The sequence below is a fragment of the Phyllosticta capitalensis genome, assembly GCF_038381095.1.
Source record: "Phyllosticta capitalensis strain CBS 128856 chromosome Unknown BKA78scaffold_12, whole genome shotgun sequence".
Taxonomy (NCBI): Eukaryota; Fungi; Ascomycota; class Dothideomycetes; order Botryosphaeriales; family Phyllostictaceae; genus Phyllosticta; species Phyllosticta capitalensis.
The window spans coordinates 1385284-1410590 of NW_027117450.1; the positions used below are offsets into that span (position 1 = coordinate 1385284).

The window sequence follows — 25307 nt, forward strand, 5'->3', positions numbered from 1 at the left end:
ATTTACCGAACCAAACCTCTGGGGACCAGAACTCATCCGAAGCTCACTGTCGCGAGAGCGCTGCCACCGATTGTCCTCTATTGCAAGTTTGCAACGACATTCTGCTGTGTCAAAGCATTGTAAGGGGCGTTCGTCGGAAGGTCTCAATCGATCCGGCAGCCTTCGGACACGTTGACGTGCCATGATTGTGGTATTGATGCCTGTCACTTGGATCTGATTGGCTGTTGGGTGTTAACTTCTTGTCAGAGACGTTGTTTGTAGACCGGCAAAGGAGCTCGTTGTGCAGTCCGAAGTAGTGGTTATCCAAACGCGTGTACTGTGAGTATTTACCCTGCGTCATCATCTCCACCACGCAGTCGATATGCATGCTGGGACTCTACAAGCGGGATTGGCACATCTCCAAGCTGGATAGCCAACATCGAATCCCTACGTCACAATCCATCAAGCAAGGCAAGCTGGCCACGGCGCTCACAGACAGTGAGGAGCAAGATGGCGCGGTCCAAGACCAAGATGCGTCCGCAAGGCCACAGACGCCTGCGTCTCCCGTCCACTCCTCTGCTTGGCGGACACGTCGAGTATGTGCGGCGGCCGCGTCGCGAGAAGAGATCGAGAAATACCTGGTCCCTCCGTGTCAACCATCACCAGCGTTCCGGATCTCCCTTCAGCCACCGTTCTCACCCCCCGAAGCAAAGAGCAAAGCGCTTGGCAGCAAAGTCCTGGAGAAGAGTGAAGAAGTCGAGCTCCACAATACTAGACAAGGCAAAGTGCAACGAAAGACTCAGACGAGCAGTCGAAAAGGTGAAGCAGTGCAGTTGCAAAGAAGACGACAATGACTTTTTAGAGACAAAGAAGTTGCACCATCCAGCAGCTCTGCGTGGAAGACAACGCCGTCCGAAAAAGTCCAAGAGCTCCATCCGCCAGCGTCTCGATAAGCTCGCCGACAAGACCGTGCAAGCAGGCAAATTCGTCCAGCGCAAACGAGACGACCTCCGCTTCGCAGTAAACACCTCCACGACAGTGGCCAACGCCGTCGCCAAGGCCGAGGTCATGCGCAACAACGTCAGAAAGAGCTGCTGCCGCAAGCAAAAGGAGATCACAGAGTTCGTTGGCAAGCTGATTTCCAGGGCTGAGAAGGTCTTGGAGCAGACGGGGATCAGACTCGATTCGGAGGACGTGGGCAGGCGACGTACTAGTGATGACAACATCCATATGGAGAAGACGCCAAAGGCGCACAGGATGCAGATAAAATCAGAGCGGGATCGAAACGCTCTGGAGAGGGCCAAAGAGAGGACGAAAGGTGGCTCAGACGGGGCTCGACTCTGGGGTCCGCGCGTTGGATCGGCCCCGGAAAGGCGGTGGAGGATTTGATGAGAATCAAGAGCGCGACGAGGGCCGAATTTGAAAAAACAATCCTGGTTGACGAATGCGACGATATCTCGGGCCCAACATGTCTGCCGGTATTGGTTTTTTCTTATTCGGCTCTCGAAGGTTCGCAGATGGGAGCATGTATAACAATTGGAGAGCAGACACCAATCAGCAAAGATGCCCTTGAAAAAGAGATGGCCATGAATCATCTAGATCCCCCAAGGTAGAAACGCAGACTCGCGTTGCACCGTTCCCAGGGAAGCGATCGAATATTTGAGGCGCAGAAGCAGGGCAAACGACAGGGAGAAGAGATCCGAATGGAGGTTAACCATGCTCGACGAATGCAATATCCAGTCCAGTATAGCTTCCAAATCCAGGGGCTCTAAAAGTTCACTGGTAGGGAACTTGACCATCTCCTTGATCGGTACACAAGTCCCTTTTCTTCTTGTCTTCGATTGCCTCGCGTCCTCCCCCCTTTCCCCGTCTAGCGGCAGCATAGTTGTGCATCACCGTCACCTCGAAATGGCGGAATCTGCCTCCAGCTCGTGGTCGTGAATGTCGTGTGACTTTGTTCGACCAGTGCTGCCATATCCCCATCCCCGTTTTCGTGTTGATACTTCCACAGGGCAAGTGATTGCAGAGGACTGGTTTGCTCGTTGAAGCCGGCCGGATAGAAGCCTGCTTGCATCTGCATCTGATCAGCTTTATTGCAGGAGAAGGAAGGGCTAGATTTTATACTTAACTGCAAGGAAGTTGGCATCGCTCGTTTTTGTGGGGATGGATGGGACACCTTCGGCGTGACGCTCACATCGTGACTGCAACCTCCACAAGTTCCCAGCCAGTCTTGGGTATAAAAGGCCCCCTCCTCTGCCGCCCTGTCAACTGCAAGGGCAACCGCCCAGCCGGCTCGAACGTGCCCGCAATAAAGAATGTGTGGGTAAGCTGGACTGTGCTGTGACGAAAGAGTTGAAAGAGTTCACTTGGGGGTTTGGTCTGTGTCTCTACCCGTCTCGCAGCCTTTCTTCTCCATCTAGTGCAGTATCTTCGCAAGACTGACTGCTGACTAGCCAGTGGCGTACGTCATCATTGACTGGGAATGAAGAGAGGCTATGGTGGATGATGATGATTATGATGTGGGTGTTGGCAATCTGCCGAAAACATATGGAGTTCCTTGATGACTCCAGTAGATATTCGAGATCCATGTTGATCAATCTGCCCAAACAGACGGAGTCCTGCCCAAGGAATATGGCAACTGAGAAATGCAGGGGTGAAAAAGGAGACTCGAAAGAAAGGAAAATAGGATCATCGAAGAAAACAAGAATTGCAAATTCCACAAATCAATAGTCCATGGTCCTTGCTGCACAGCAGAGGAAAGTAGATACCAGTGCGCCAAATGACCCAATGCTTCGCGCGGCTCCTCCAGTGTTGAATTCGGCCGTCTGTCGGGCCACAGTCCCTCCAATCATCCGTCCATGAAAACGCCAGCCATTGAAAAGAAGAGAAAGGGTATGAACAAGAAGACTTGTAAGAAACGTACGCGCCATCCGTCTGTCTTATCGCCGTGTCTATATTGTTACGCCCGCTGGTCGCTCGCTCACACTTTTTGCTTTGTGGTGGTGCGCCGTCAAACGCCTAGGTATGCTCGAATGGATGGGGGGGATGCGCGTGTTGTGTTTGTGTGGAGGCGTCGCTCGAGTAGTCGACGAGATAGCTCGCTCGCTGGTTCAAAAGGGATATTTTCAAAAGAAATCAAAATGCCGTCTGTCCACCGCCAGATCAGATGCCAATGTACCACAGCTCGACGCCGAGGACGTCAAACTTGTTGCCCTCGTCGCTGAGCGGCTCGTTGCCAAACGTCGGACACGAGTCGGAGACGCCGTTTTCGAGGTTGTCGTCGAGCCAGAGGCCGTAGTGGCCGTCCCTGCGAAGTGTCAGTGTCAACCCTTTCCATCCCTGCGTTACGTCATAGGGGACTACCACTCACCCTCCGCCGATGCTCAAAAACCTCTGCTCGCAGAAAATCATGTAGTCGTTGACGCCGCTGTACGGGAACGCCTTGAAGCGTATGCGCTCGGGCGTGCTGGTGCCGCTGCCCTCCAGACTGCCGCCCGCGCTGCCATTGAGGTGGTGCTTTGGCTGGACGACGCTCGTCATGCGGACGGCGTTTGTGGTGTCGGCGCTGGGCGGCGGCGGGAGACTGGCCAGGGTCGGCAGCGAAGGCAACACATGTGCGCGCCAGAGGAAGCACTCGCCGGTGCCGTAAAAGTGCGGCGAAGGGTGCGGCGGGTCGGAGAGGTACGCGCCAAAGACGCCGCCGCCGCCGTCGCGCACAACGAGCACGTAGCCGCCGCGCTTGCCCCGCAGCTCCGCGACCGACTGGTAGAGTGTGGAGAGGCTGACGCCGTCTTGCTCGAGCGAGTATACGAGCCGCCAGTCCTCGACGAGTTGGAGCCGTGGTGGGATGAGCAGGCGAATCTCCTCGGCGAGCTGCCGCGAGAGCAGCCGGCTGCGTTCGCGCGTCGTGTCACTCCAGCCGGACAGCGAGAGCGGGGTCAGCGGCGGTGGCTGAAAAGGCGAAATGTTGCGTCGTGGCGGGGTATAGAGGCCAGGAATTGTTGAAGTGTTGGGCTGGAGGCCGCCGTTGGTGTTGGGCCCGCGGGGGGCGTTTGGATCGGTGCTGATGCGCCGCAGGAGGCCAGTGACGGTTTTGGAGACGGGGTACATGAAGAAGGAGGCGGTCGAGAAGATGTCGGGAGGGTGGAATGGTAGAGGGAGGGCGGTGGTTGAGTCGGCGGGGGTGGATTCGGCGGGAGTTGTTGATGCGTGGGCGAGGTGGTTGTGGTTTTGGTCGTTGTCGTTGTCCGAGCGGTCTTGGTCAAAGTTTGGATCGTCCCCAAGGTCAATGAGGTTTTCGGACTGGGGAGCGCGAGGGAGATTCGGCCTGGACTTGGTGGAGAGGTTGCCAGTGGAGGGGGCGAGTGTGGAGGTGTCTGAATCTGGTTCTGTGGCCGAGGACGCCATGGTGTGAGTTTGTGCTGATCGTTGACTTGTGGAGAAGTTGGTGCGGAGTACGGATACTGATGATTGAACGAACGCGGAAAAATCAATTACTGGTCGTGTGTTGCAGCTTGATCGGCCATGTCGTAGCAAAGGGCGAGGTGTTGTGCCAGTTTCATGGTCGCCAAGCCAGAGCCACTCCCGCCCGCAGTTGTAGGGCTGACCCTGACCCATGACAAAACTCTCTATTTTTGCACACTTCATTGAATATTCTCAACTACAACTGTCTATCTACGTATACCACGTCGGCTCTGGAACCTCGCCCAGCAGCGCATATCTCCCCAGCTCGCGGTTCTTGTACGCCACCGGGTCGTGCAGCGTATGCGTCCGCACATCTCTCCAGAATCGATCCAACCCGACCTTGCGACTCGTGGCCTTGCTCCCCGTCACCTCGAACACGCCGCTCGTCACCCGAAGCCCGGTATCCGTCGCGACGACCTTGACCGCAGCCACCGTTTCCGCAAACTCGCCTCGCTCCCGAGCCGTCAGTCCCCCGCGATTGTCCCCGTCGCGATGATAGTTGTACGTCTCGTACAGCTGCGTGGCGGCAGCATTGGCACGATCGGCGAGAGCGGCGGCGGCTACCAAGTGCGCGTGAAAGTTGCCGTACCGCTCGAGGATATAAAACTCGTCCAGAGCCGATGTCTTGGGGTCGGAGCTGTAGGGCCACGGGCGCGTGTGCTGGCGAGTGTACGCCGCGGAAGTCGACAAGGCGCCCTGAGCGATGCCGATGTAAAAGTTGCTAAAGACGAGTTGGATTCTGGCGGCAGTCTTAGCACCATTCTACGGCGGAGCAGAGTTGCGGCGAGTTGGGGAGAGCAGCATGGGAGAGACTAACGTAGGGAGCAACAGCGACACAAAGGGAATTTCCAGCACGTTAGGAATGGGCCGCTTGGTCTGAGGATTCCAGCCCAGCGCGTCAGTCCAGGGCACCACGACATTGTCAATCTTGACGCTGCCGGACTCGGTGAGCCGCAGGCCGACATTGTCCCAGTTGTGGGCAAACTGGATCCCCGGCTGACTGGTGCTGACGACGGTATAAATGTGGTCTTTGGTACCCTCAAGCACGCCTTCGAGGACAGTCAGATCCGACACGACACCGCCCGTGTTGAAGTTTTTGAAGCCATTCCAGATGAGGGTGTCGCCTTCAGACTTGATGCTGAGGTCATTGTCTCTGGGGTTGACAGCGCCACCGAGGAAAAGATTGTTGGAGATGATGAATTCGTGCAGGGCTTCTGCTTGATCTGGGGTTCCAACAAGATTGGCAGTCTGCGACCAAAAGAGATGGTACCCTAGGAGCATTCCAATGGAGCTAACGTTGTCAGCAAGCGTCTGGAAATTTTCCAAAACACTTACCCATCTCCTTGAGCAACCTCGCGGATGAGTCTGTAACCAACATGCCATGGCTGCTCGCCTCCCCCGTAGCGCTTCGGACCCAGAACTTTGAGCAATCCAGAGTGCTTGAGCAGGGCAACTTCTGCACGAGGCGTCTTGTTTTCCAAATCGCGCTGAACAGCGTCCTGCCTCAGAACCTCCTTGACTTCAGACGCTCGAGCAAGCCACTCGTCAGCCGTCTGGGGAAGAATCTCCCATCGCGGGCGATACTTGTCATAGACGGCAGGGTCAGACGCCGGGTGGAGATGACCATTGGTCGAGCCATTAGGAAAACCATTTGAAGCCATTGTGAGATGAAGAAGCTGACGAGAGAAACAGCAGAAGGCATCCCACTTTTGTACATCGTCTCGGGTGGTGCATATCTAGTCAATCTCGCAATACTACCTGGCAATGATGCCGCAAACCAACGACCACGCCATGCGCAATTCGATCGGCATCGAGCAGCGGGAAGCGTCCCACGTTCGAGGTGCCCCTCTGCGGAGCACCATCAAAGTCAAAAGCGACTGTTTTTGTGTCGTGATTGTCGATGCAGCAATGACGCAATTATCGGCCGGCTTTGCTCATCCCCGTCCAGACACGTGAAACATGGTTGTTGATTATCTTACATTTGTTCGACACTCGACCTACTCAATCCAACGGCTTCCTTGCATAACAGACATACATGTCGTGATATGCGTGAATCTTTGGATCCTCGACATTCTTCTTCATCTCTTCGATAAAAGCCCTCGCCTTTTCAACCTCCCATCCAAGCGCCCTCGTCGCCAGCGCCAACGTCCAGTCCTCGATTCCGTACAGCAAATGCAGCTTGCTCCAACGGCCCACCTCTTTCAGCTTTGCATCCGCCGGCCACTGTCCATTCGGCCATGCGTACTCGACCTGCTTGACGTCCTTGAAGCCAGCCTCGCCCAGCCAGCCCTTCATCCGGTAAATGACGTCGCCTGGCTTTCCAGTGACGGCACAAGCTCGCGCGCTCAGGGCGGCTACGCTCGCCATGGCGCTGCGGGGCGGAATGCTGTCGTCGGGAGACTTGAATTGCGGCGCCATCTCAACATGTTCGATGTAGCCGCCAGGCTTGAGACAGCGCAGAGCGCGCGCGTACAGCGTCGGCCATGAGGTGATGCAGCCAAAGAGGCTGCGGATGTGGATAAAGTCGAAGCTGTTGGGCGCATGCGTCCACTCGTCGTTGGCGTCGTCGAGCTCGAAGCGGCAGTTGCTGGGCACGTAAGACGGCTGCATTGGTGACAGATCGGTGCCAACGACCTGTGCTGTGGGGTTCCGCTCGGCGAATTCGCTGTGACTGGTGAGTTTGGTATGGTCAACGTCGTTGGAGCACGCACATTGCCCATAATCCCGTCCCACATCCGATATCGAGCACCTTGTTTACCCTCTTGGGTAATGGTGCCAGGTGTAATCTGTCGTCCAGCGTCTTCAACCACAAATGGTGCGCAACATCGAGGTGTTCTTGCGCCTTTTCGTCATTCGGGCCCCAGTACGAGCCATCCTTGTATGCGTGATAGCGGCGCCCGTTCTCGTATCTGTATTTGGTGACGCCAGAGTCGATGCTGGTCGTGTCGCTCGCATTGTCGTCAACGTTTTTGGGACCCATGATGAACAGAAACAATCCTATCCACCGTCATCATTGCAGCCGCTGCGACAGTTAAGAGGACTCCCTCTCCCGCCTGCCGCCCTCACACGACCAACCACGGCCGCGCCTCACATCCACGGCCCTGGGAATAAAGAAGGACGCTTTATTGAAGCGGCCAGGATGGCGGAGCGCCCGTCGTGCCCTCAGAGGCCAAATCAGCCGTGCGGGTCGCACCGCAGCGGCGGCAGCGCTGAGCATCATGCCATTCGCACAGCGAGCGTGCTCCGCCCGCTGGCCCCGCCTCAACTGCAGAACAACTGAACGAGGATGCAAATCGCTGGGCGAACTAAGAACTCCCGACATCTGTTTTCTTTTTGCTGTTGATGGACCTTGCGCGTAGATCAGACGAGATCGATCTTGCGTTCGCTGCGTCGTCGTTGGCCGCTGCAGACCCACCCAATCCAACCCACATTCTTCGCGCGACGCTGGGTGGTTTTTCGTTGTTCTTCCACCAATGCCTCGAAGTCATGCGAGCGCGCTCCCGTCCCTTTTTGATTTGCAGGGTGTGTCAGAATCCCGAACTGTCGTTCTAGAAAGAGCTTGGAAGCAATCTGGCGTTTCTGGATCTAGCCGAGGCACCAAAGCGACAATCCAACGCCATCGCGACGCAAATCCAACGATTCCATCAGCGAACCAGGACATGGCCTGTTGGGCGACTGCAAGGCCTTGAAACATCAACTTTTCTCCAACACTAGGGCTTGACGGACTAGATGCTCACCGCTGCAAGTGTCCGTAGAAGTATCGTCTTCTCAGCGAGAAAAACAAACACACCACAACTCTAGAGCAGTGAGGCGAATATTCGTCCGCATCACGTGAGGAGATGGCGATAGGCTGCCTGCCGCTCAGAGACACAAATCCTCCATCTTGTTCCTGGCCAGGCTGTGATCGACTTGCAAAATTCCGCGAGAGGCTCAATTCGACTTCATCCGCTGGGATGGCGGCTTACAGCGGGAGTACCTGAGAGCCTGCCGCATGGTCAGGGATGGAAGCTTGACAACCTTCCAAAATTAGCACTCTCTCGTCACCATCATCTGGGTAGCTTGCTCAGACACTTTGATCTTTTTGAACTTTGCACAAACACATGTTTGTTCTCTGCAACGCCACGGCTCCACAGCAAGCCGCTCCTCTGTCGCAACATCGACTCGTCATGATCGACTGCAGGAAAAAAGATGTCGACATGTCCAAATCTCCCATATACCCAGTCCAGGGCGAACCTTGCTGCCTTACGAAGGTAAAACGACCAAGATCGAGGGCCACAGCCACTAATGGCGGACATGTGGCTGTGGTGAAATGAACACATACACGGCGACCGTTGCAGTAGGCTGTGGAAAAATGCCTGCCAAACGTCGACAAAAAAGCGGTGCAACGCTCTCTCGAATTCTGTAAAAGATCGTCATTCCCTTCAGTCGTTCCTTAACAAATCAAAATGTCGCTGTTTTCCTTCTTTTCGCTGGTGCATCTCTTCTTTGCGACGGCAGCGCTGGCTGCCCCCTCTCCTCCCCCGGGCATATCCTTTCCCCGCGATGCCGGCGGCGCAGACGCCTTGCCAATCCTTAACCTCCCGTACGCCGCCTACCGCGCCAAAGAGTACAACAAGGACAAAGACGTGCGTTTGTGACGCGGGCTCGTTGCTTTATCTCTTGCTCACCGCATGCAGTACTACCGTTTTGCCAATGTCAGGTTTGCCGCCGCGCCGACGGATGGCTTGCGTTGGCAGAAGCCGCAGCCGCCGCCAAAGGAGACCAAGTTGCAGGATGGCAGCGTCGGAACTGCGTGCCATCAGGCGCAGACGAGTAGCTGTAAGTGGGTCAACCGGTGTGAAGGGGCTGGCATTAATTTGGGCAGTTTTGTCGTGGTATTTTGAAAACAACCAGCCGACTTCGGAGGATTGTCTCTTTCTGGATGTTTATGTTCCGGGAAAGGCAGCTAGGGGAGAGGTCAAGGATTTGTCCGTGCTGAATTTCATCTATCCTGGCGGTTATGGTAAGTTGATATCCTGATATTCAAGACAAGTACTCACACGGCGCAGTGTTTGGATCCAAGGACTGGTTCCTGTAAGTCGACCGTTTGACTGCTAGACAAAGCTGACTCGAAAGATATCAAACCGGGCTGTGGCTCGAAAATTCCGACAACAACCTGATTTATGTGGCTGGAAATCACCGCGTAAGTAGTCATATTTCAACAAAGAATCAATCTGACCAGGCAGATGGGCGCATGGGGCTTTTTGACTGGACCAACTGTGGAAAAGGAGGCCACGTCCAACCTGGGCCTTCATGACCAGCGAGCTGTTTTACAGTGGATCCAGGACTACATTGGCCTCGTTGGCGGGGACAAGAACAAGGTCACTGCGTTTGGACTCTCATCCGGCGGCAGCTCCATCATGCACCACGTCGTGGCCGAGGGCGGCAAGTCGAACCCTCTGTTCCAGCGGGCCATCTTGAACAGTCCGGCCTTTTTGCCAGTGTATGACGCGCAGAGCATGGAAACGTCGTTCCAAGACTTTGCAGGCAAAGTTCAGTGCCGCGGAAAGGGCATTGAATGCTTGCGCAAAGTGCCAGCCGACGCCCTTCAAAAGGCCAATGTGGACACCGTCATGAACGCGCCAGTCGGACGGTTTGGCTTCGGCCCAGCTATCGACAACTCGTACATTCGCGATCTCCCCCTGAACGAGTTACGCAAGGGCAACTTTTATCCCGGCATCTCGCTCCTCATCTCGCACCACGAAAATGAGGGCCTCACCTTTTCATCTAGTATCAAGTCGGATAAGGACTTTGACAATCTCGTCACCCAGTCGTTCCCAAACATTACCAAGGCCGGCAAGGACGAGCTGTACTCGCTGTACCCAGACAAACCCGGGCAGAGCGCGTTCAAGCGCACGTCACACTGCCTTGCGCACTACGCAGTCAACTGCAACGTGCGCTGGATGGCTGCTGCGTACGCCAAAAACGGCGGCTCGGTGCGCATCTATCGGCTCTCAGCACTCCCGGCGGTGCACGCGCAAGACACGTTTCTCAACTGGCTGCGGCCGGGCATCTCGTTCCACAAGAAGCTCGACTTCAACGCGGCGCTGGGGCTGGACGAGAAGCCGCGGCTGGAAATCGACATTGACATCGACTTTAGCAATCCGCTGCATCGCGGGCTGTCGGGCAAGATCCAGAGCCTCATTTCGAGCTTTGCGAGGGAGGCCGACCCCAATCGCTTCAGGAAGAGCGGCATGAAGGAGGTGCCGCAGACCGAGGTCAAGGACGACGGCTTGCAGGTGCTGGATTTGGGGTATGAGGAGGAGAAGGTTGAGTTGGATGACTTAGCGCCGAAGAAGGAGTGCGATTACTGGGCGGGCAATGCGTGGAACGGGCGGCCGGGTTAGAGCAGCATTCGGTGGCTGGGTGTACAATTAGAGGAGGTACGTACATACGGAAAATATGCATCTTTCTTAATGCGATCGCGAAGAGAGCATCTTCTACCGCCGGACCTATAGCACGACTGCATTAGTAATTCCCTCCATGCCACACCAAACCTTCTCGCAACCACCAGCCTCTTCTCCATTGCAAAAGACTCTAAAACGTGTGCCCCCCGCTCACTCCCCTCCGATCGCAACACCTCGCTCAAGCACGCCAATGGCTCTCACAAATCGTCGGAACGCCGTCGCGTCGCGAAACAAGGAAACGAATTCCCGGATCACCGCGTCGAGGTCGCTCGCATCACGGGTAGATGGCGCCATCACCACCTAACGCAGCGAAAGCACCTGACATGTCAGGCAGTCTTTCATGAATCGGCTACCCGCCAGCTTGGGATATTTCGTGGAGAGGGCGATCAGGACGGTCAGGCACGCCGGGGGCGCTGTCTGCGTCTCACGCTGGCAGACTGACAGGCGTCTCAAACCATTCGTAAAATTCAATTGCGCTCCGCGACTCGAATGCAGACAGACATCGAAAAACAAGATGATGGCATCGCATAGCATCGCATCGCATCGCACAGCCACCCGGCCTCCATGGCCGCGAACCATTGGACCCGCCCGAGCTCAAGGAAGGTGCCATTCCCCACGTGGCACGGAGCGCGCACGCTTTGTGTGCATAGAGTTTGCAGGCCCGAGTTCAGCCCTACCGCGACCATTGTCTATGGTCCCGGCTCGAGGAGTGCAGTTTTTGGGACGAAGAGCAGGGATCAAGCACGCAGCGGGGCCCTGGTGGCGAACTTGTTCCCGCAGACGAAGCTTTCAGAGGCCGGGGGCCGCAACTCAAAATCAGGGCATACGGTGATGGTGGTGCTGCTTATGGAGGGTTGAATAAGCCGTGCAAGAACGACTGACGAGCAGCTCTGGGGTTGTGGGGGCGAGCGTGGAGATTGACCAAGGAAAACTGGGGCGACTTCCTATCGTGGAGCTGTTGTCATGTCGTTTCTTATCATCGACTTTGAGAAGCAGATGGCGACCACGAGATGGCGATTTGCTGGCCGGGCCAGAACCGGACGAGACCGCACCACAACCACCCGCGCGAACGGGCATGTGGGAGACGGGGAAGAGCTTGGAGCAACACATGGGCGGTGCAGGGTAGAGCAGGGCGGGCAAGAAGCAAGCTAGGAAACTCTCTCGCCCGGCACATTCGGAAAGGTCCATGCCAGCCACACGCAGCAGCATTTTAGAAACCTCAAAAGCAGCCCGTTCGGTCATGTTCGCGTGGTATTGGTTGTGCGTCGTTGGGCCAATTCTCGATGTTGTCTGGCTTCATCGACAGATCTGACAACCTACGTGCTATGCTAAGAGTGGGGAGACACTTGGAACCGGCCTTATCACCCCCGGCACCGCACTTGGCCTGCCTGCCATGACTATCTATCCTCCTCTTGATAACGCGCTGGCAATGCCCGGCAGCGTCATAAAATATGGTGCGTCTCGTTCCTCTGCAGCTGGCCTTTTCTCCGAACCTGCATTTTCTCCGCCGTCATTGCATCTTCGTTCGTCATGGAAGAGGAAAAGAAACGCAGTTTGGACATTTCGAATGCTCCGTCCCGCGCTAACGGCAGCGTAGAGGATACAAAAATTTATGTGTACGACGAGAAGCCTCAGGACCAGGATGACTTTGAGGTGTTCAAGAAGACGGCGGACGGCGTCGACTTTCGCACTGTTGGATGGGTATGTTTGCGAGCTACCTGCGCGAACATCACTGACGCCGCGTAGGTCAAAGCTACAGTCATTTTCCTCAAGATTATCTTCGCCACTGGTGTCTTGAGCATCCCTTTGGCCATGCACGATCTCGGCGCTGTAGGAGGTGCTTTGTGCGTTGTTGCTTTTGGCGTTCTGAACACGTACACGGCCGTCATCCAGGGCAACTTTCGCAATAACCACGCCCACTGCCACTCGATAGCAGACATGGCGGAACATGTGGGGGGCGTCGCTCTGCGCGAGCTCACCGGCGTCATGTTCATCATTGCGTAAGGACTTGGACTGCTTCTGCGGCGCATAGCTAACTTTCCCAGCTACATTCTCTGCACCAGCTCCGGAATCATCGGTGTCGCAACCGGTATCAACGCTCTCTCTGAACACGGCGCCTGTACCGTTTGGTTCGCCTTTGTCGCAACAGCCGTCGTCATCGTGGCCGCCTCTGTCCGCAAATTCGAGCAAATTTCCTGGCTCACCTGGGCCGGCTTCATCAGTATATTCGTCGCCGTCCTGATCATCGTCGTTGCTGTTACGACTCGAGACCGGCCCGCCGCAGCGCCGCAGACTGGACCGTATGAGCTGGGCTACATGGCGATTGCGAGCCCTACGTTCGTCGCGGGCATCACGGCCAGCGTCAACATCTTCGTCTCGTCGGCCGGCACGTCGGCCTTCCTGCCCGTCATCTCGGAGATGCACAATCCGCGCGACTACAAGAAGGCGCTGTACACATGTATGAGCTTCGTGACGGCGGCGTACCTCTCCTTCTCGCTCGTCGTGTACCGCTGGTGCGGGCAATGGGTAGCGTCGCCGTCGCTCGGCTCCGCGGGCTCCACCATCAAAAAGGTGTCCTACGGCGTCGGCATGATCGGGCTCATCGTGTCGGCGTGTCTGTACCTGCACGTCGCCGCCAAGTACGTCTTCGTCCGCATCCTGCGCAACAGCCGCCACCTCCAGCACGGCACCGTCATCCACTGGACGACGTGGCTCGGCTGCACCACCGTCCTCGGCGCCATCTCCTTTGTCATCTCCCAGGGCGTGCCCATCTTCAACAACATCCTGGCCCTGGCCGGCTCCATCTGCTTCGCGCCGCTCGCCATCGCCCTGCCCGGCTGGCTCTGGCTGTTTGACTACGGCAGCTGGCGCAAGGGCACCCCCGCCCAGCAGGTCGCGTACTGGTTCCACTGGTTCTTGATCCTGCTGGGCTGCTTTTTCCTCGTGGGTGGCGCCTATGGCACCATTCAGCAAATCATTGACGAGTATAATAATGGCGAGATTGGTACGTTTCCCTTTCTTCAGTACCCCTGAGTATACCCAACTGACTGGCTTGTGCAGGGTCGGCGTTTTCGTGCGCAGACAACTCGGGGTCGACGTAGAATGATGGCTTCAAGAGCAATCTTGGCGGATGGCTGTCGTCGTCGGCATGAAACGTGTTTTGGTGTTTGTTTGCACACGCTGTAGAAAGACGCATAATTAATGATACCCAGCTCGAGGAATCGCAGTCCCTTGTCCCGTGGGGTGGTCGCTTACTGCTTTTCGCCAGTCTACGACTATGCTGTGGTCCTGCACATGTGTGTCGCTTTGTGGTGCTGAAGTGGCGCGTCCTCCGATAACTCCTTGTGCCCCTGACGAGGTGAGAGTTGAAGCGGCAGCACAGCAACAGCATGTGATGGCGAGGCAGTAGCGCCCGCCTGGAGCTTTTCAAAACCGACGATAGGTGTAGGGGAGGCGAGGTGTCGACGCGTGCCCACGAACGCGACTACCCTGAAGTGCAGCTTCCCCTGGAGCGCGGCTTCCCCCTGAGCACCACTACCCCGCATCGAGAGAAGCAGCCGCTCTCGACGCTGCCTTTCAACAACTGACACTCCGCTCCCTTGACATTGACTTGACCTCTTGGCCTCCTCCCGACCTGTTCACGTCCAATTCTTGAGCCTGGATAAACGACGAGAACCACATCAACCATGCCGCCTTCTCTGGTCGACGCCTCAAGTCCTGAGCCTTGCGAAGGTGAGAGAAGATGGCCATGATGTGGGTAACTGCTGGCTCACAGAGTGACAGACAAGGACTCCGCCGCCAACGACTCTCCTGTCAACACCTCTGCCGCCAACGACTCTGCTGCCAACGACCCCGCTGTCAACCGTTCTGCTGCCGACGGTTCTGCAGTCAACGACTCTGCTGCCCACGACTATGCTGCCCACGACTCTGCTGCCACCGATGCACCCAAGCGTCCCGAGATGACCTTCAGTTACTGGATAAGCAAACTGCGCCAGCAGAGCGTCACGCCGCCACCGCTGCCGCCGCCACCCAGGGTCCCCGGTCCGACCAGCCGCCGCAACATTCCTGAATGGCGACCCTCCATAGACTTGCCACCGCTTCCAGAATGCGGTAAGTTCAGGCCCTGACAACGGAGGGATTGACGCATTAGCGCATTTCTCACCAATCCTTGCAGGTCACGACGCATGCATGTGCCTCCGGCTCGAGTTGGACTCTTTCTACAAAGTCTTGGAGAAGCAGCAATTGAAGCTCGTTGAGCTGGAAGACAGGATCTTAGCTTGCGAGGCCAATTTGAGTGAATACAAGCGCAAAATTGCAGATCACGACGAGTGCAACAAAGTCATGGAGGAATTGGACAATCATTTCGAAGACAAAGCAAAGATTGGCGTGAGGAGGCGTGAGCTGGAGTTGCAAAAGTTGAGGCTTGAGCTAAAGCTTTGGGAATGCAAACTTGCACCTGCCGATTGCGAGGACGTCAGGAAGGGCTTGGACTCGGTTTGGAAAGACATCTCGGAGATGATGACGAAGATGGACGAGCTGGAGGCCAAGACAGAGGCATGCAAGCCAAAGGAACCGGCCGAGCCTGCGAAGAAGAAGCGCAAGCTGTGAAGTCGGCAACTCCTGGAAGCTGGCGGAATCGCGAAAACGTGCAGGGGGGAGGACGTTGGGCAGATTGTGACAGAAGAGATTCTAGAAGAGATGGGCGACGGCAGTGCATCACCAGTCATACTATCAAATTCAGATACCTGTAGTTGTCCTTGCACTATTCGGCATGTTGATGACTGCTCCCTGTGTATCCATGGTACAAGGATTTGATGCTTTCTTTCGACAAAGCAGCCACTCGAACAGTTGTCTGATCTCCTGGATCGGCATAAAAAATTCCTACCTGCGAGGACAGAAGACACGACAACAGGGGGTTCAACGGCAGCGACAAGGCACCGACCGATGTTCATCACCACGTTCCAATGAGTGTGAGCTGGGCTTCGGCATTGCTGGGTGATGGCGATGCTTTTCCGAGGCGCTTGCTGCATTGTGGCGTTGGAGGGGGAACGGCGAAGATGTGGATGGAGCCAACATCCCCAAAGTGCGTCTTGGGGCATGTCTCGGGTACCAGAAGCCAGAGACAGCAGTCGCCCGAGACAACAACAGCACAGCACGCCAGTATCAACCCTCTACGTTCCGATGAGGCGAGAGAGATGGGTGCAGCTGGAGCTTTAGTACGGTGAAGGAAGAGGAGGGAAGTCTTTTATACCGCCGTCGAGTATGCGGCGGTGCTGGGGCACTGCCATGGGGAAATTTTGGAATCGAAGTCAGTCTCAGGTCACGCGCACTCCCATACACCTGCCACCCGCGACGCCCTTGCGAGAGAGACTGCTCATGCACAAGCGGACGAGGTAGACCCATCACTGGAGAAACGAGGGGATCGGTTTGAGAGGATGTTGCCCATCACCATACCCCTGAGATTTTGAGCTTCAGTGTGGCGGAGGAATGGTATTGACGGTTCCAGCCACAACTCAACGAATAGAAGTAAGGATCATATCAAACCCCTGAGGACACGGTGAGAGCGGCAAAAACCAAGCACAGAAGTTTGTCCTTTTGCGTACGGTAGCAAGACAGAACCAAGAGGACCCAGTCTGAATGCTCTTGGTGTGCGTCTTGACGATGCGCCCGGAGTCTGTTGGTGTGCTCTCACGACTGTGAGGGTTGAGGGCTGGGCTTTTTATACTCAGAAGTCGAGGTTTTAGGTGGTGCACAAGTTCCGCGCCAGCAGCAGCTGGATGGTTCGCCGATTCCCTCGTGACTGGTGAGCGTGGGGAAAACGATGTTGGGGCCCACTCAGCCCCTGAGGTGCGCTTCATCATTCCCCTTAGATGAAGATGAAGCTCGTTAGTCAATGCCGCACCTTGAACAAGGGAAGGAACGGCGAAAGGAAGTAGTCGAGAGGTAGAATCGCAGGCATGAGAACCAACCCAAAGTCCATCTGCCTGTCAACGTCGGGACCGACGGACAGTAACCATGCTGTCTTGGTGTCGTTCGTGAGGTCGATGCAGACGCACTGGCTGGAGCCTGGACTTGAACTTTCCATCGCGCGTAGGCTGGGGCTTTTATACTTGCGTTCAAGAGGTGGTGTGACGAGGCTCACGCTTTACCTCGTGACGGGTGAATCAGGGGAATGAATCAGATGATGTTGGCCGTCAGTTTCTCCTCTAAAGTGCCCCTGAAACGCCCTGCAACGTTGTGGGGGCATGGTGATGAACTGCACCAGTCAGTTCTTAGTCGCAGCGAAGGGAAAGGAAAGGGAGAAGAGCGCAAAACAAAGCAAACTCCGGAAGGGTGGGTAGGAGCGCCGAACTAAACAAAAGTTGAAAAGTTAGATGACGTAGTGACCTAGGACCGACGCACAGTTGATTGGACTTCCTCTGGTTCTTTCAGTCAGCGCAGACTGACAAGTCTGGAGCTCTCTATCCTGCGCAAATCAAGGGGTTTTTATAGTCGAGGAAGTCGATGAGGCGGCAGAGGGTGTTACGAGCCTTGCGCCGACTGCCTGACAAGTAAGAAGAGCTCATAATACCCCCAAAGTGTGCTTCGTCGTTGCTAGGAAATGAAGGCGAAGCCCGTCAGTCAGTGCTGTAGTGAGAAGAGGGGAATGGCGCAAAATGCGGATGGGGAGGGAGAGGGAACGGAACGGGACAACGACCAAAACTTCAGCCTCGCACTCGGCGTACCCAACAAAGAGGGCAAGTAGTGGAAGCACTCGGCAATTTCCACAGAGTCCAGGCAAACAGATTCCTGAATCGAGCTCTCTGTCGAGCGTGAGCTGGGGCTTTCATAGTCAAGGCAGTCGACTGCAACAGGTGGTTTCACCTGGCCTCGAGTCACAAGCTCTGTCAGTGTGTGATATTAGCACAGATAGATTTGTGTTAGGGCTGGAAAATGTCAGCGACAAAGTGATTGACCGCGATCAAAACCCTTCGACACTGACGCAGGAACACCGGCATCTCGAGCGGACCAACCTGGGACTATGGGAAGTCCTCGCAGAATAAGCAGTTGCATTATGGAGCAAAGGCGTGGTGCTACTCGCTAAGCTCACGCTGAAATAATTCTTTTCATTTTTTGGCCATAATGGCGGCGATAAATCGTCTTTTCAGAGGAGCAGAGAGTGAACCCCTGAAGCAAAAAGGTCGGAATAACAAAAGTGAATTGCCTTTTCATCAGATATCTCCACAGAGCAGTAAAGGGAGTCTTCCGAAGTCTCTCACCAGGCAAAGTGATCCGGTGAGGAATGCGTGGTGAGAAATGGCAGAAGGAAGCGGTTTATATACTCTGTTTTGCCCTAAGGAAGTCGGCTTCATTGACGTCATCAGCGGCCGGCAGTCCGGTGATCGCAGCGGTAGTGGTCATGCTGCCGACGCAGTCGTTCCAATGATTTTGCCATTTCGGACACGACCCTATCCTTGAGGGATTGTCATCGGAGAGCGATGATAAAGATTTCAGGACAACGCCGATGCAAAGATTGAGGAATTCCAAGACGGCTAGGGAACAAGACTCGAAATTCGAAACTCGACTTCAGCAAAGGGAAGCACCAAATCAAGAGCGGCGAGGTCGATGACAGAGAGAGAAACCACGATGCGGTCAACCCAGACAGTAGGCCCAAAACGGACTAGATCGTGCTAGCCGAAGCCGACAGACGGCCCAGCGGCCCGCCTCGCCTCCGCAACTCCATCCCAACGTCAGTCTGTGAGCTGTCGGTCACCAGAAGAACGAGCCTTTGTCTTTCTCTTGTTGCTCTTCCACTATGACATGGGGACCTCGCAGTGTGCCGCCAAACCCGTGAATTCGACAGCAATTGCTTTCGCTCGGACAGCCGGAACAAGGGATACTGCGTTGCTTTTGGGTCGAGGATATTCTCACGAGCTCCTGTCTCCTTGTTGGTCACTTTGTACACATGTTTGATGCACTTTGTCAAGGTCTGAAATCGCTCCATTATCCTTCCGCTATGCCAAGCGACAGACGAACAAGGGAGAGAGTTGTCGCTACAAAGGAAGATGAACGCTCTGCCCTCCTCCCGAAGAAACGAAAATTCCCCTTGCCGATTCCCCCCCAGACGCAACTCGAAGAAAACTCCCTGACCTCTTTCTTGAAAATTTATGCTGGGCCACTGTCAACACCTTCTGGTACAGCCCACTTGGGGGGCAACATTCGCAACGTTGCGAAAGACACTGTGGCGCTGCAAGGCAAATATCGAAGCAAAATTCATGACAACCAGACGGAAGCCGTGGAATCGGAGGGGGCCGGCCGGGGAAGGACGAGGAAAATGGTTTCGTTTTGGTCGTCCACGTCCAGGATGACACAAGGTTCCTGTCTCCCGACACAACCCAAACAAGCCACCTTGTGTGGCGCGTCGTCTTGCCACGCCATATTCTTGGCGCCCTCTTTGTGAAAGACGTAATGGCATAGGCATGATTCGCTTTTTCCGTTGCACCAGGATTTGAAGGATTGGGCGTACTTGGCCCGAGCCACCCTTCTGATACCCAGGAGTACAGAGTTGACCACCGCCTCTTTTTCAGGGGAAACTGCCATGAGGGTGTAGGACCGGACTCTCAGGTCATTTACGAGGAAAAAGACCGGAAATTTTGTACCCTCCTGGTCCTGTTTCTTGCGCTTCGGCAAAGGGCCGTCAAGACGCTTGGACTCTTGCTCAGTAAAAGGTTCGCTGGCAGGACGCTTGGTGCCTTGAGTGTGGTCGTCCTCGGTTCTCTTATCGTCCTTGGCTTCCACCTTTTGCTCTGCCACGGCGGCAGGCACAGTGGAGCGAGTCCCGCGGGTACGAATCACGACCTGTGGAGGTTGGCGCGAAGATTGATTCCTCGTGCTGTCTGGCAGATGAGGCGACTGTGGAGCGGCCATGCTACTCGTTGCTTGAGCAGGATGTGCGCTAGCAGTAGCCTGCTGGTTCGGGGCGCGAGGATTGGCACGTCCAAATGACACAAGACCCGCAGACTGTGTCGATGCAGTTGCGCCGCTGGTTGGAAAACGAGCTGTACCCACCGTCTGCGTGCCATGAGCGCCCATGGGATGCTGGCTGGGAAGAGTCCTTTGCGGAAAAGATGGGACTCTGCCGCTTGCTCCTAGACCAGGACGTATGCCAATAGGAACCCGTTGATTCGGAGCAGGGAGATTGGGGTTCGTAGCTCCTCGACCAGGACGTGCGCCATCAGGAGCCTGCTGGTTCAGAGCAGGTAGATTGGGATTCGTAAAGGGACTTGCGGACTGCGTCGATGGCATGCCGCTGGCTGGAAAACGAATCGGACCCATCGCTTGCGTACCACTGACACTCATGGGATTCTGGTTGGCAAAAGTCGCTCGGGACATTTGCGGGGCCATGCCACTTGCTGCTTGAACAGGACGCTCGCCGGCAGCAGCCTGCTGGGTCTGAATGGGGTGAGATTGTCGAGCAATGGCGTAACGGCGACGCCTCTCGTCTCTTACTGCTACCCAGAACGGAATCTCCTCAGGATTACTGGGTGGGTGTAAGCTCGGTAGCGTTGGAAGCCTGATACCCTGGCTCAAGGCAAAGAGGTCTATGAGCCTCTGGACGTGCACTAATGGCTGTCAGAAGAGCAAAACAGACGATCAAGAAGTACTCACGGAGCTCTTCATCTGTGAAGTGTTGCTGAAGCTGTCCTAACCTCGTGTTGTCAGTGTCTGCAGAGTTGTCAGCGGTTCCACTTTGCAAATTCACACGACGCGACGCACGTTGAGAGAGATGCCCACCAGCCAGTTGAGAATTGCCGCCTGAGTTTGCAGCCATCTTTGCATCAATGGCGAGTGAAATCTCACCGAAGCTGACGCTAAGAGTGTGACCTTTGGAGGTGGCGAAGATGGTGTTTGGTTTTGGTGTGTTTGTGGGCGCAGGCGGAACATCACCACCTCGCTAGCGCGCCTTCCGCACCTTCCACGACTGCAGAACCGTAGATGCCCACTGCTTATAAGGAACTGACACTCGAGCGCACGTTCGCTGCCGCTCCTTCCTCCGCCCTCCGGTCTCTGCAAGGCATTTCCTTCCGCCGATGGCTGCCAGCTCCGCCATAGGTACCCTCTCCACGAGCAACTCGTTCGAGATTTTGGAAGAGCAACATCTTCAAAATGTCTCTTTTGCAGCACTGCTGCTGAGAGCACAAAGTCATCTGGCCAATCCCTCCCGACCCGCGAGTACCTCAACCTCTCATTCAACCACGCTGACAAAGCCTTGTGCTCAAAACCATCGGTGCGACTGCCGCAATGCGGACACATGGAAAGCTTGCATCTTCCCGGCAAAGACAATAAGGCCGAGCTTCTTATAGAGTGTTGACTATATACGAATAAATGGAGAGGCGCAGTAAGACACGAAGATGACAGTCGCGGCTCGACGCTCCCGGTGGGTTCTGTTGTCGCGCGGTGATGATGGGGAGGTAAGCTGAGTATTGGAATGAGTATCTTGGAGATTCTGGGGGTCGGCAGCGAGTCTTCCAAGATTCGGTTCAAAGAGAGAAGCAAAAGACCGACGGCAGTGAATTTTTTTCCTCGAGTTGAATCCCCGGTGGTAACGAAAAAAGATGCGTTGTGGTCGTAGACCATAGTTGCTGCCAGGATTTCCTTTTATACCTGCGAACGGGCGAGAATCACGGGATTCTCTTGCACTAGGTAGGCAAAGGCTGCGAGTGATCGATTTGGCTTCATTTGACAGACGAATCAGACCCTTTGCGCAGGCGACAGCTCATAGGAGCTGCTGGTGCCTCTGCGAATTCAGAAATGGTCTTCGCGGATCTCCACTGTCGTCAACAACCATCTTCTGACTGCATCGTTTTCCGTTGTAGAGGAATGATGAAGGTAGCATGTTGGCGCCGCGAATATCTCGAACTCTCGGTCCTCAGGGCAGACACTGAATGTCCCAAAAGTGCAAGTCTCCATGAAGATGTTGGCATCAGTCATGGCTGTCGGGGGTGCTGCGTGAAAGGAGAGTTTGGTCGCCGAGAGTGTTAGGTTTTATACCTATCGACTGGGCGGTCTCAGCACGTGTTCACTTGTTGAGGTGACCGGCTATATGGAAGCAGCCACGGACAAGCGAATGGCCATTCAGCCGCCGACTCTTTGAACACCAAACCTCCTCAGTTTTCGCTTCAAGCGCGCGAAATCTGGATCATCACCGAGCCTGTGACTTCGCGGAAGCTGTGATGGGCACCTTCCACCCCCCCCCCCCCCCCCCCCCCCCCCCCCTGAACCAACTTCGCCGCCGTTTTGAGTCGTTTACGAAGAAGCTGTTTCTATCCCGTCGGCTTCAAATCGCAGAAGCAAAAGCCACAACCGACGACACAGTGTTGAGTTTTGATATCTTGCGGAGAACAGACAGTCGGCACTTCTGGCCGTACTTCGGTTGAAAGGCAGCAAACTGTGGATGTGCTCGATCTGCCGCAACCATTGGAGCTTTTGTACCTACGTCAAGGCGGCGACAAGGACGGCTATACATGACCACGGCACGTGGTGTCCAAGTACAATCTTCGAGCCGGTCAGATCTCTGCTGACAATGCCAGCTGCCTCTTGGTCTATGCGGATTGGAGGTAGATCCCCCGAGTCGAGTTTCCCGCAGATTACTGCGACGTTGATTGTCAGCGCTACCCCTGAATCAATCGCTTCGCTCGTGGAGTTTGATGATTGACGAGATAGTCAAGCTTCAAATTGGCTGAAATTTCTTGGTGGAAGGGCCTCCAAGCGGGCAGACACAGGGACCAGTTCCTTCTTCATCGACGAAGCTGTGTTTTGTGGAAGCCAGTCACAGTGGTACTCCTAGGTTCATGTCTGCAAAGGTCGGATACTTTATACCTGTCATTTTAAGACCCATTAGCATCACATGTCTTGCTCTATGTCGAAAGCTAAGCTTGAGGCAGATACCAATTTTGAAGAAACCCACATGCGCGATGGATCAGTCACCGTGTCGCCTGCCCATGCAGTGAACGCACGAGCCTGAAATCTTGCAGGCAACACTCACGTGCGCAAGAGGAGTGTTCCGGGCTTCTTGGAACTCCTATATAAAATCCTCTCAAGAGCCAGCTTGACACACCGACTACGCAAGAAGACTTCTCTTCTTGCATTGAAAAGTTGTTGTACTCATCAGTCCCCTCGAAGATCGGGATCCACTCTTTCTGTTTGGTTTCTGGTTCTCTAACTGTCTACTTGGGCTGCCCATTTGTCGAAACGGAGCTGTCTGCGGAATGCTTATGCACCAGGCATCATTGACCTCTGGGAGCGGAATTTCCATTGCTTGTTGATGATAGCAGAACTGGCCGGTTTTCTGACTGATGGCTTACCCATGCATGATGCGAGAAGAGCAAGAGCACCCGCACAGTCAGGTCTGAGTCGTGCGCCAAACAACAGCAGAACCCAGAAACAGGAGTACGCGCGTCAATTCGAAAAATCTGCCATCGCCCGCCAAGCGAGCAAGGCATGCTGTCTCTATGGCGGGGATCTCTACGGTCGGGAAGCCTTGACCTTGATACCTACCTGGGTACCATTCGCTACTTAGAATCACGGGATCGGCGGCTCTTGAGTCTTGCACGGATTCGCCGTGAATTGCAAACGTCTGCTGCGCGGGAGACATTCGCTTCCTGGGTCGGAGTCAACTAACACCGAAATGCTGGATTCCAACACTTACCCCCGAGCTGTCCGTCTCCATGATTTGGTGATGGAAAAGATGCCGTTCTGAAGTCTTTCAACAGCCAGGGTAAGACGAGGCTCCGCAGAAGTTGAGACTCCTGAATTCGGAGGCCTCAGCCAACGAAACCCAGAGGAAAGTAAGTCCCCTCAGACACTCTTGAATCTTTGGTTCAAAAGGCAGTGTTTAACCTTTTATATCCTTTGAAATATAATAGTCGTGACCACTGAGCCGCCGGTCTCGCACGTGCCGCGACACACATTGGTCGATTGAGGTCAGCACACGCCAAAAGCACTGAGAAGTCGTATGTAAAGAGACAAGAGCAGGAACTCAACAAACAAACGGCTCTCAACACCAACCTGCATCGTCAGCATCCAAGTGACAGCTGTGGGGGAGCAAATCTCACACGTCAAGCTCGCACGGGCAAACCGTTCCAAAGCCATTCACATTTCACAGCCGTCCTAAAGAAATGCAGATAAACCCCCACGTCTCCGCCAGAAAACAGGTAAAGGGGGAGTTTGGAGATGCACTCGCTGATCCGCCAACTCGCAATCAGCTGACACTCGCTTCACCCCTGCCCTGCGACGCCAAACAAGCGCAAGCGCCATCACACTACCGCTGGCGCTGAATCAAAGCAAGCTAACCGCCGACGGCATCTCGGCAGTGGCGTGGCAGTGGCAGCGGGACATGCACACTGTAGACAAAGCACCTAGCGGCGCCCTGCGTCGGATGCGTAAAGATGGCGGCATGGCATGGCATGGCATGGCGGGACCCACAAAGGCGCGAAGACCGAGGCCGACCGCGTATTCCGACAGCTGTTAGTGCTTCGCTTCAAGAGTGATGGCGAAAATGCGTGTCTATTCCATGTCTTGCCGGGAGTGGGAACTGGAAGAGGGGGTGACGGCTAAGTGACGACGGCGTCTCCGCGACGACACGCTGCAAGACTAAGCGCCTAATTTTCCCTCTTCCATTTCTTCGTTTGGTGAGTGCAACGATACAAGGCGAAAGCCACTCTCTTGACGCGTTTGTCCGCAGCTCGGAATGGATGCGAGCAAAGGCGAGTGAGTGCGCGGTCAGGGGTCCGAGCGCGGGTACGAATGCGACAAATGGCAGCGGCCAAAGAGCAAACAAGCGCAGAGACACGCAGCTTCGAAGTTTGTTTCGTTTCTCCTTTGCGGGACACCGAGGCTGCGGTGTGCAGGGAGGAGAACAGGCTTGGGTGCGTCGTGTGGTCTGCAGTGACGCTGTTTGGTGATGGAGGCCTGGCCGCTGTTTCTGGCAAGAGGATCGACGACTGCTAGAGGCGAGAGACGGTTCTAACGCTCAAATGGAAAAGAACCAGGTCGATAATCAGTCTGCTTCCATCAACCACGGCAGTTTGCTGCCGTCGTAGCGCTAGTTGTCAGCGGTGGTGTTGGACCTCGGTCCGCTCTGCTTGGGACCTTGGCTGTTGGTTTGAATGTGAAGAGTGAGAGAAGCAAGGCTTTGGAGACGTCTTCCCATGACCAACAAGTCCAAATTCAGCAGACTCTGGCTCGCTTCCTTTCCAGTCAGCAGAGGGAGAAAGTTGAAGCGCAGGTAGACCACACACAAAGTAAGCTGAGCGGATAATAATCCAGGCCATCGGCATCCATATCCGTCCCGCCCGCCCATCCGCCAGTCAATGCCGCCCAGCCAGTCCGTCCCGTCGCCAGTCAGAACCAAACCAAACAAGCAGCCGGTGCCGGCGC

The 25307-nt window shown here is 55.3% G+C and overlaps 9 protein-coding genes across 9 annotated transcripts; 5 read left to right on the forward strand and 4 right to left on the reverse strand.

Moving 5' to 3' along the window:
- Positions 1-489: 489 nt before the first annotated feature.
- BKA78DRAFT_357312 (uncharacterized protein) lies at positions 490-1368 on the forward strand (the record flags this gene model as incomplete). Its single annotated transcript, XM_066892203.1, has 1 exon — positions 490-1368. The coding sequence occupies one exon, from the start codon at positions 490-492 to the stop codon at positions 1366-1368; it is 879 nt and encodes a 292-aa protein (XP_066739417.1).
- A 1773-nt stretch (positions 1369-3141) lies between these two features.
- BKA78DRAFT_357313 (uncharacterized protein) lies at positions 3142-4386 on the reverse strand (the record flags this gene model as incomplete). Its single annotated transcript, XM_066892204.1, has 2 exons — positions 3142-3286; positions 3350-4386. 2 exons carry the CDS (start codon positions 4384-4386, stop codon positions 3142-3144), a joined length of 1182 nt encoding a protein of 393 aa, XP_066739418.1.
- Positions 4387-4653: 267 nt separating this feature from the next.
- On the reverse strand, positions 4654-6104 carry BKA78DRAFT_258640 (thermophilic desulfurizing enzyme family protein; the record flags this gene model as incomplete). The annotated part of the gene is made up of 3 exons (XM_066885300.1): positions 4654-5182; positions 5261-5734; positions 5779-6104. 3 exons carry the CDS (start codon positions 6102-6104, stop codon positions 4654-4656), a joined length of 1329 nt encoding a protein of 442 aa, XP_066739419.1.
- Positions 6105-6444: 340 nt separating this feature from the next.
- Positions 6445-7423, reverse strand: BKA78DRAFT_258359 (S-adenosyl-L-methionine-dependent methyltransferase; the record flags this gene model as incomplete). Its single annotated transcript, XM_066885275.1, has 2 exons — positions 6445-7108; positions 7155-7423. 2 exons carry the CDS (start codon positions 7421-7423, stop codon positions 6445-6447), a joined length of 933 nt encoding a protein of 310 aa, XP_066739420.1.
- Positions 7424-8888: 1465 nt separating this feature from the next.
- BKA78DRAFT_300164 (Carboxylesterase) lies at positions 8889-10829 on the forward strand (the record flags this gene model as incomplete). The annotated part of the gene is made up of 6 exons (XM_066887152.1): positions 8889-9068; positions 9120-9261; positions 9308-9445; positions 9492-9516; positions 9559-9625; positions 9669-10829. 6 exons carry the CDS (start codon positions 8889-8891, stop codon positions 10827-10829), a joined length of 1713 nt encoding a protein of 570 aa, XP_066739421.1.
- Positions 10830-11019: 190 nt separating this feature from the next.
- BKA78DRAFT_56721 (uncharacterized protein) lies at positions 11020-11915 on the forward strand. Its single transcript, XM_066893385.1, has one exon. It carries the CDS (start codon positions 11230-11232, stop codon positions 11719-11721), a length of 492 nt encoding a protein of 163 aa, XP_066739422.1. The 5' UTR covers positions 11020-11229; the 3' UTR covers positions 11722-11915.
- Positions 11916-12419: 504 nt separating this feature from the next.
- Positions 12420-13990, forward strand: BKA78DRAFT_334048 (amino acid transporter; the record flags this gene model as incomplete). The annotated part of the gene is made up of 5 exons (XM_066890160.1): positions 12420-12482; positions 12519-12590; positions 12636-12889; positions 12935-13893; positions 13950-13990. The coding sequence occupies 5 exons, from the start codon at positions 12420-12422 to the stop codon at positions 13988-13990; spliced, it is 1389 nt and encodes a 462-aa protein (XP_066739423.1).
- A 585-nt stretch (positions 13991-14575) lies between these two features.
- On the forward strand, positions 14576-15497 carry BKA78DRAFT_347657 (uncharacterized protein; the record flags this gene model as incomplete). The annotated part of the gene is made up of 3 exons (XM_066890566.1): positions 14576-14621; positions 14673-14999; positions 15064-15497. 3 exons carry the CDS (start codon positions 14576-14578, stop codon positions 15495-15497), a joined length of 807 nt encoding a protein of 268 aa, XP_066739424.1.
- Positions 15498-19047: 3550 nt separating this feature from the next.
- Positions 19048-20700, reverse strand: BKA78DRAFT_347658 (uncharacterized protein; the record flags this gene model as incomplete). The annotated part of the gene is made up of 3 exons (XM_066890567.1): positions 19048-20491; positions 20538-20594; positions 20646-20700. The coding sequence occupies 3 exons, from the start codon at positions 20698-20700 to the stop codon at positions 19143-19145; spliced, it is 1461 nt and encodes a 486-aa protein (XP_066739425.1). The 3' UTR covers positions 19048-19142.
- Between the last annotated feature and the right edge of the window lie 4607 nt (positions 20701-25307).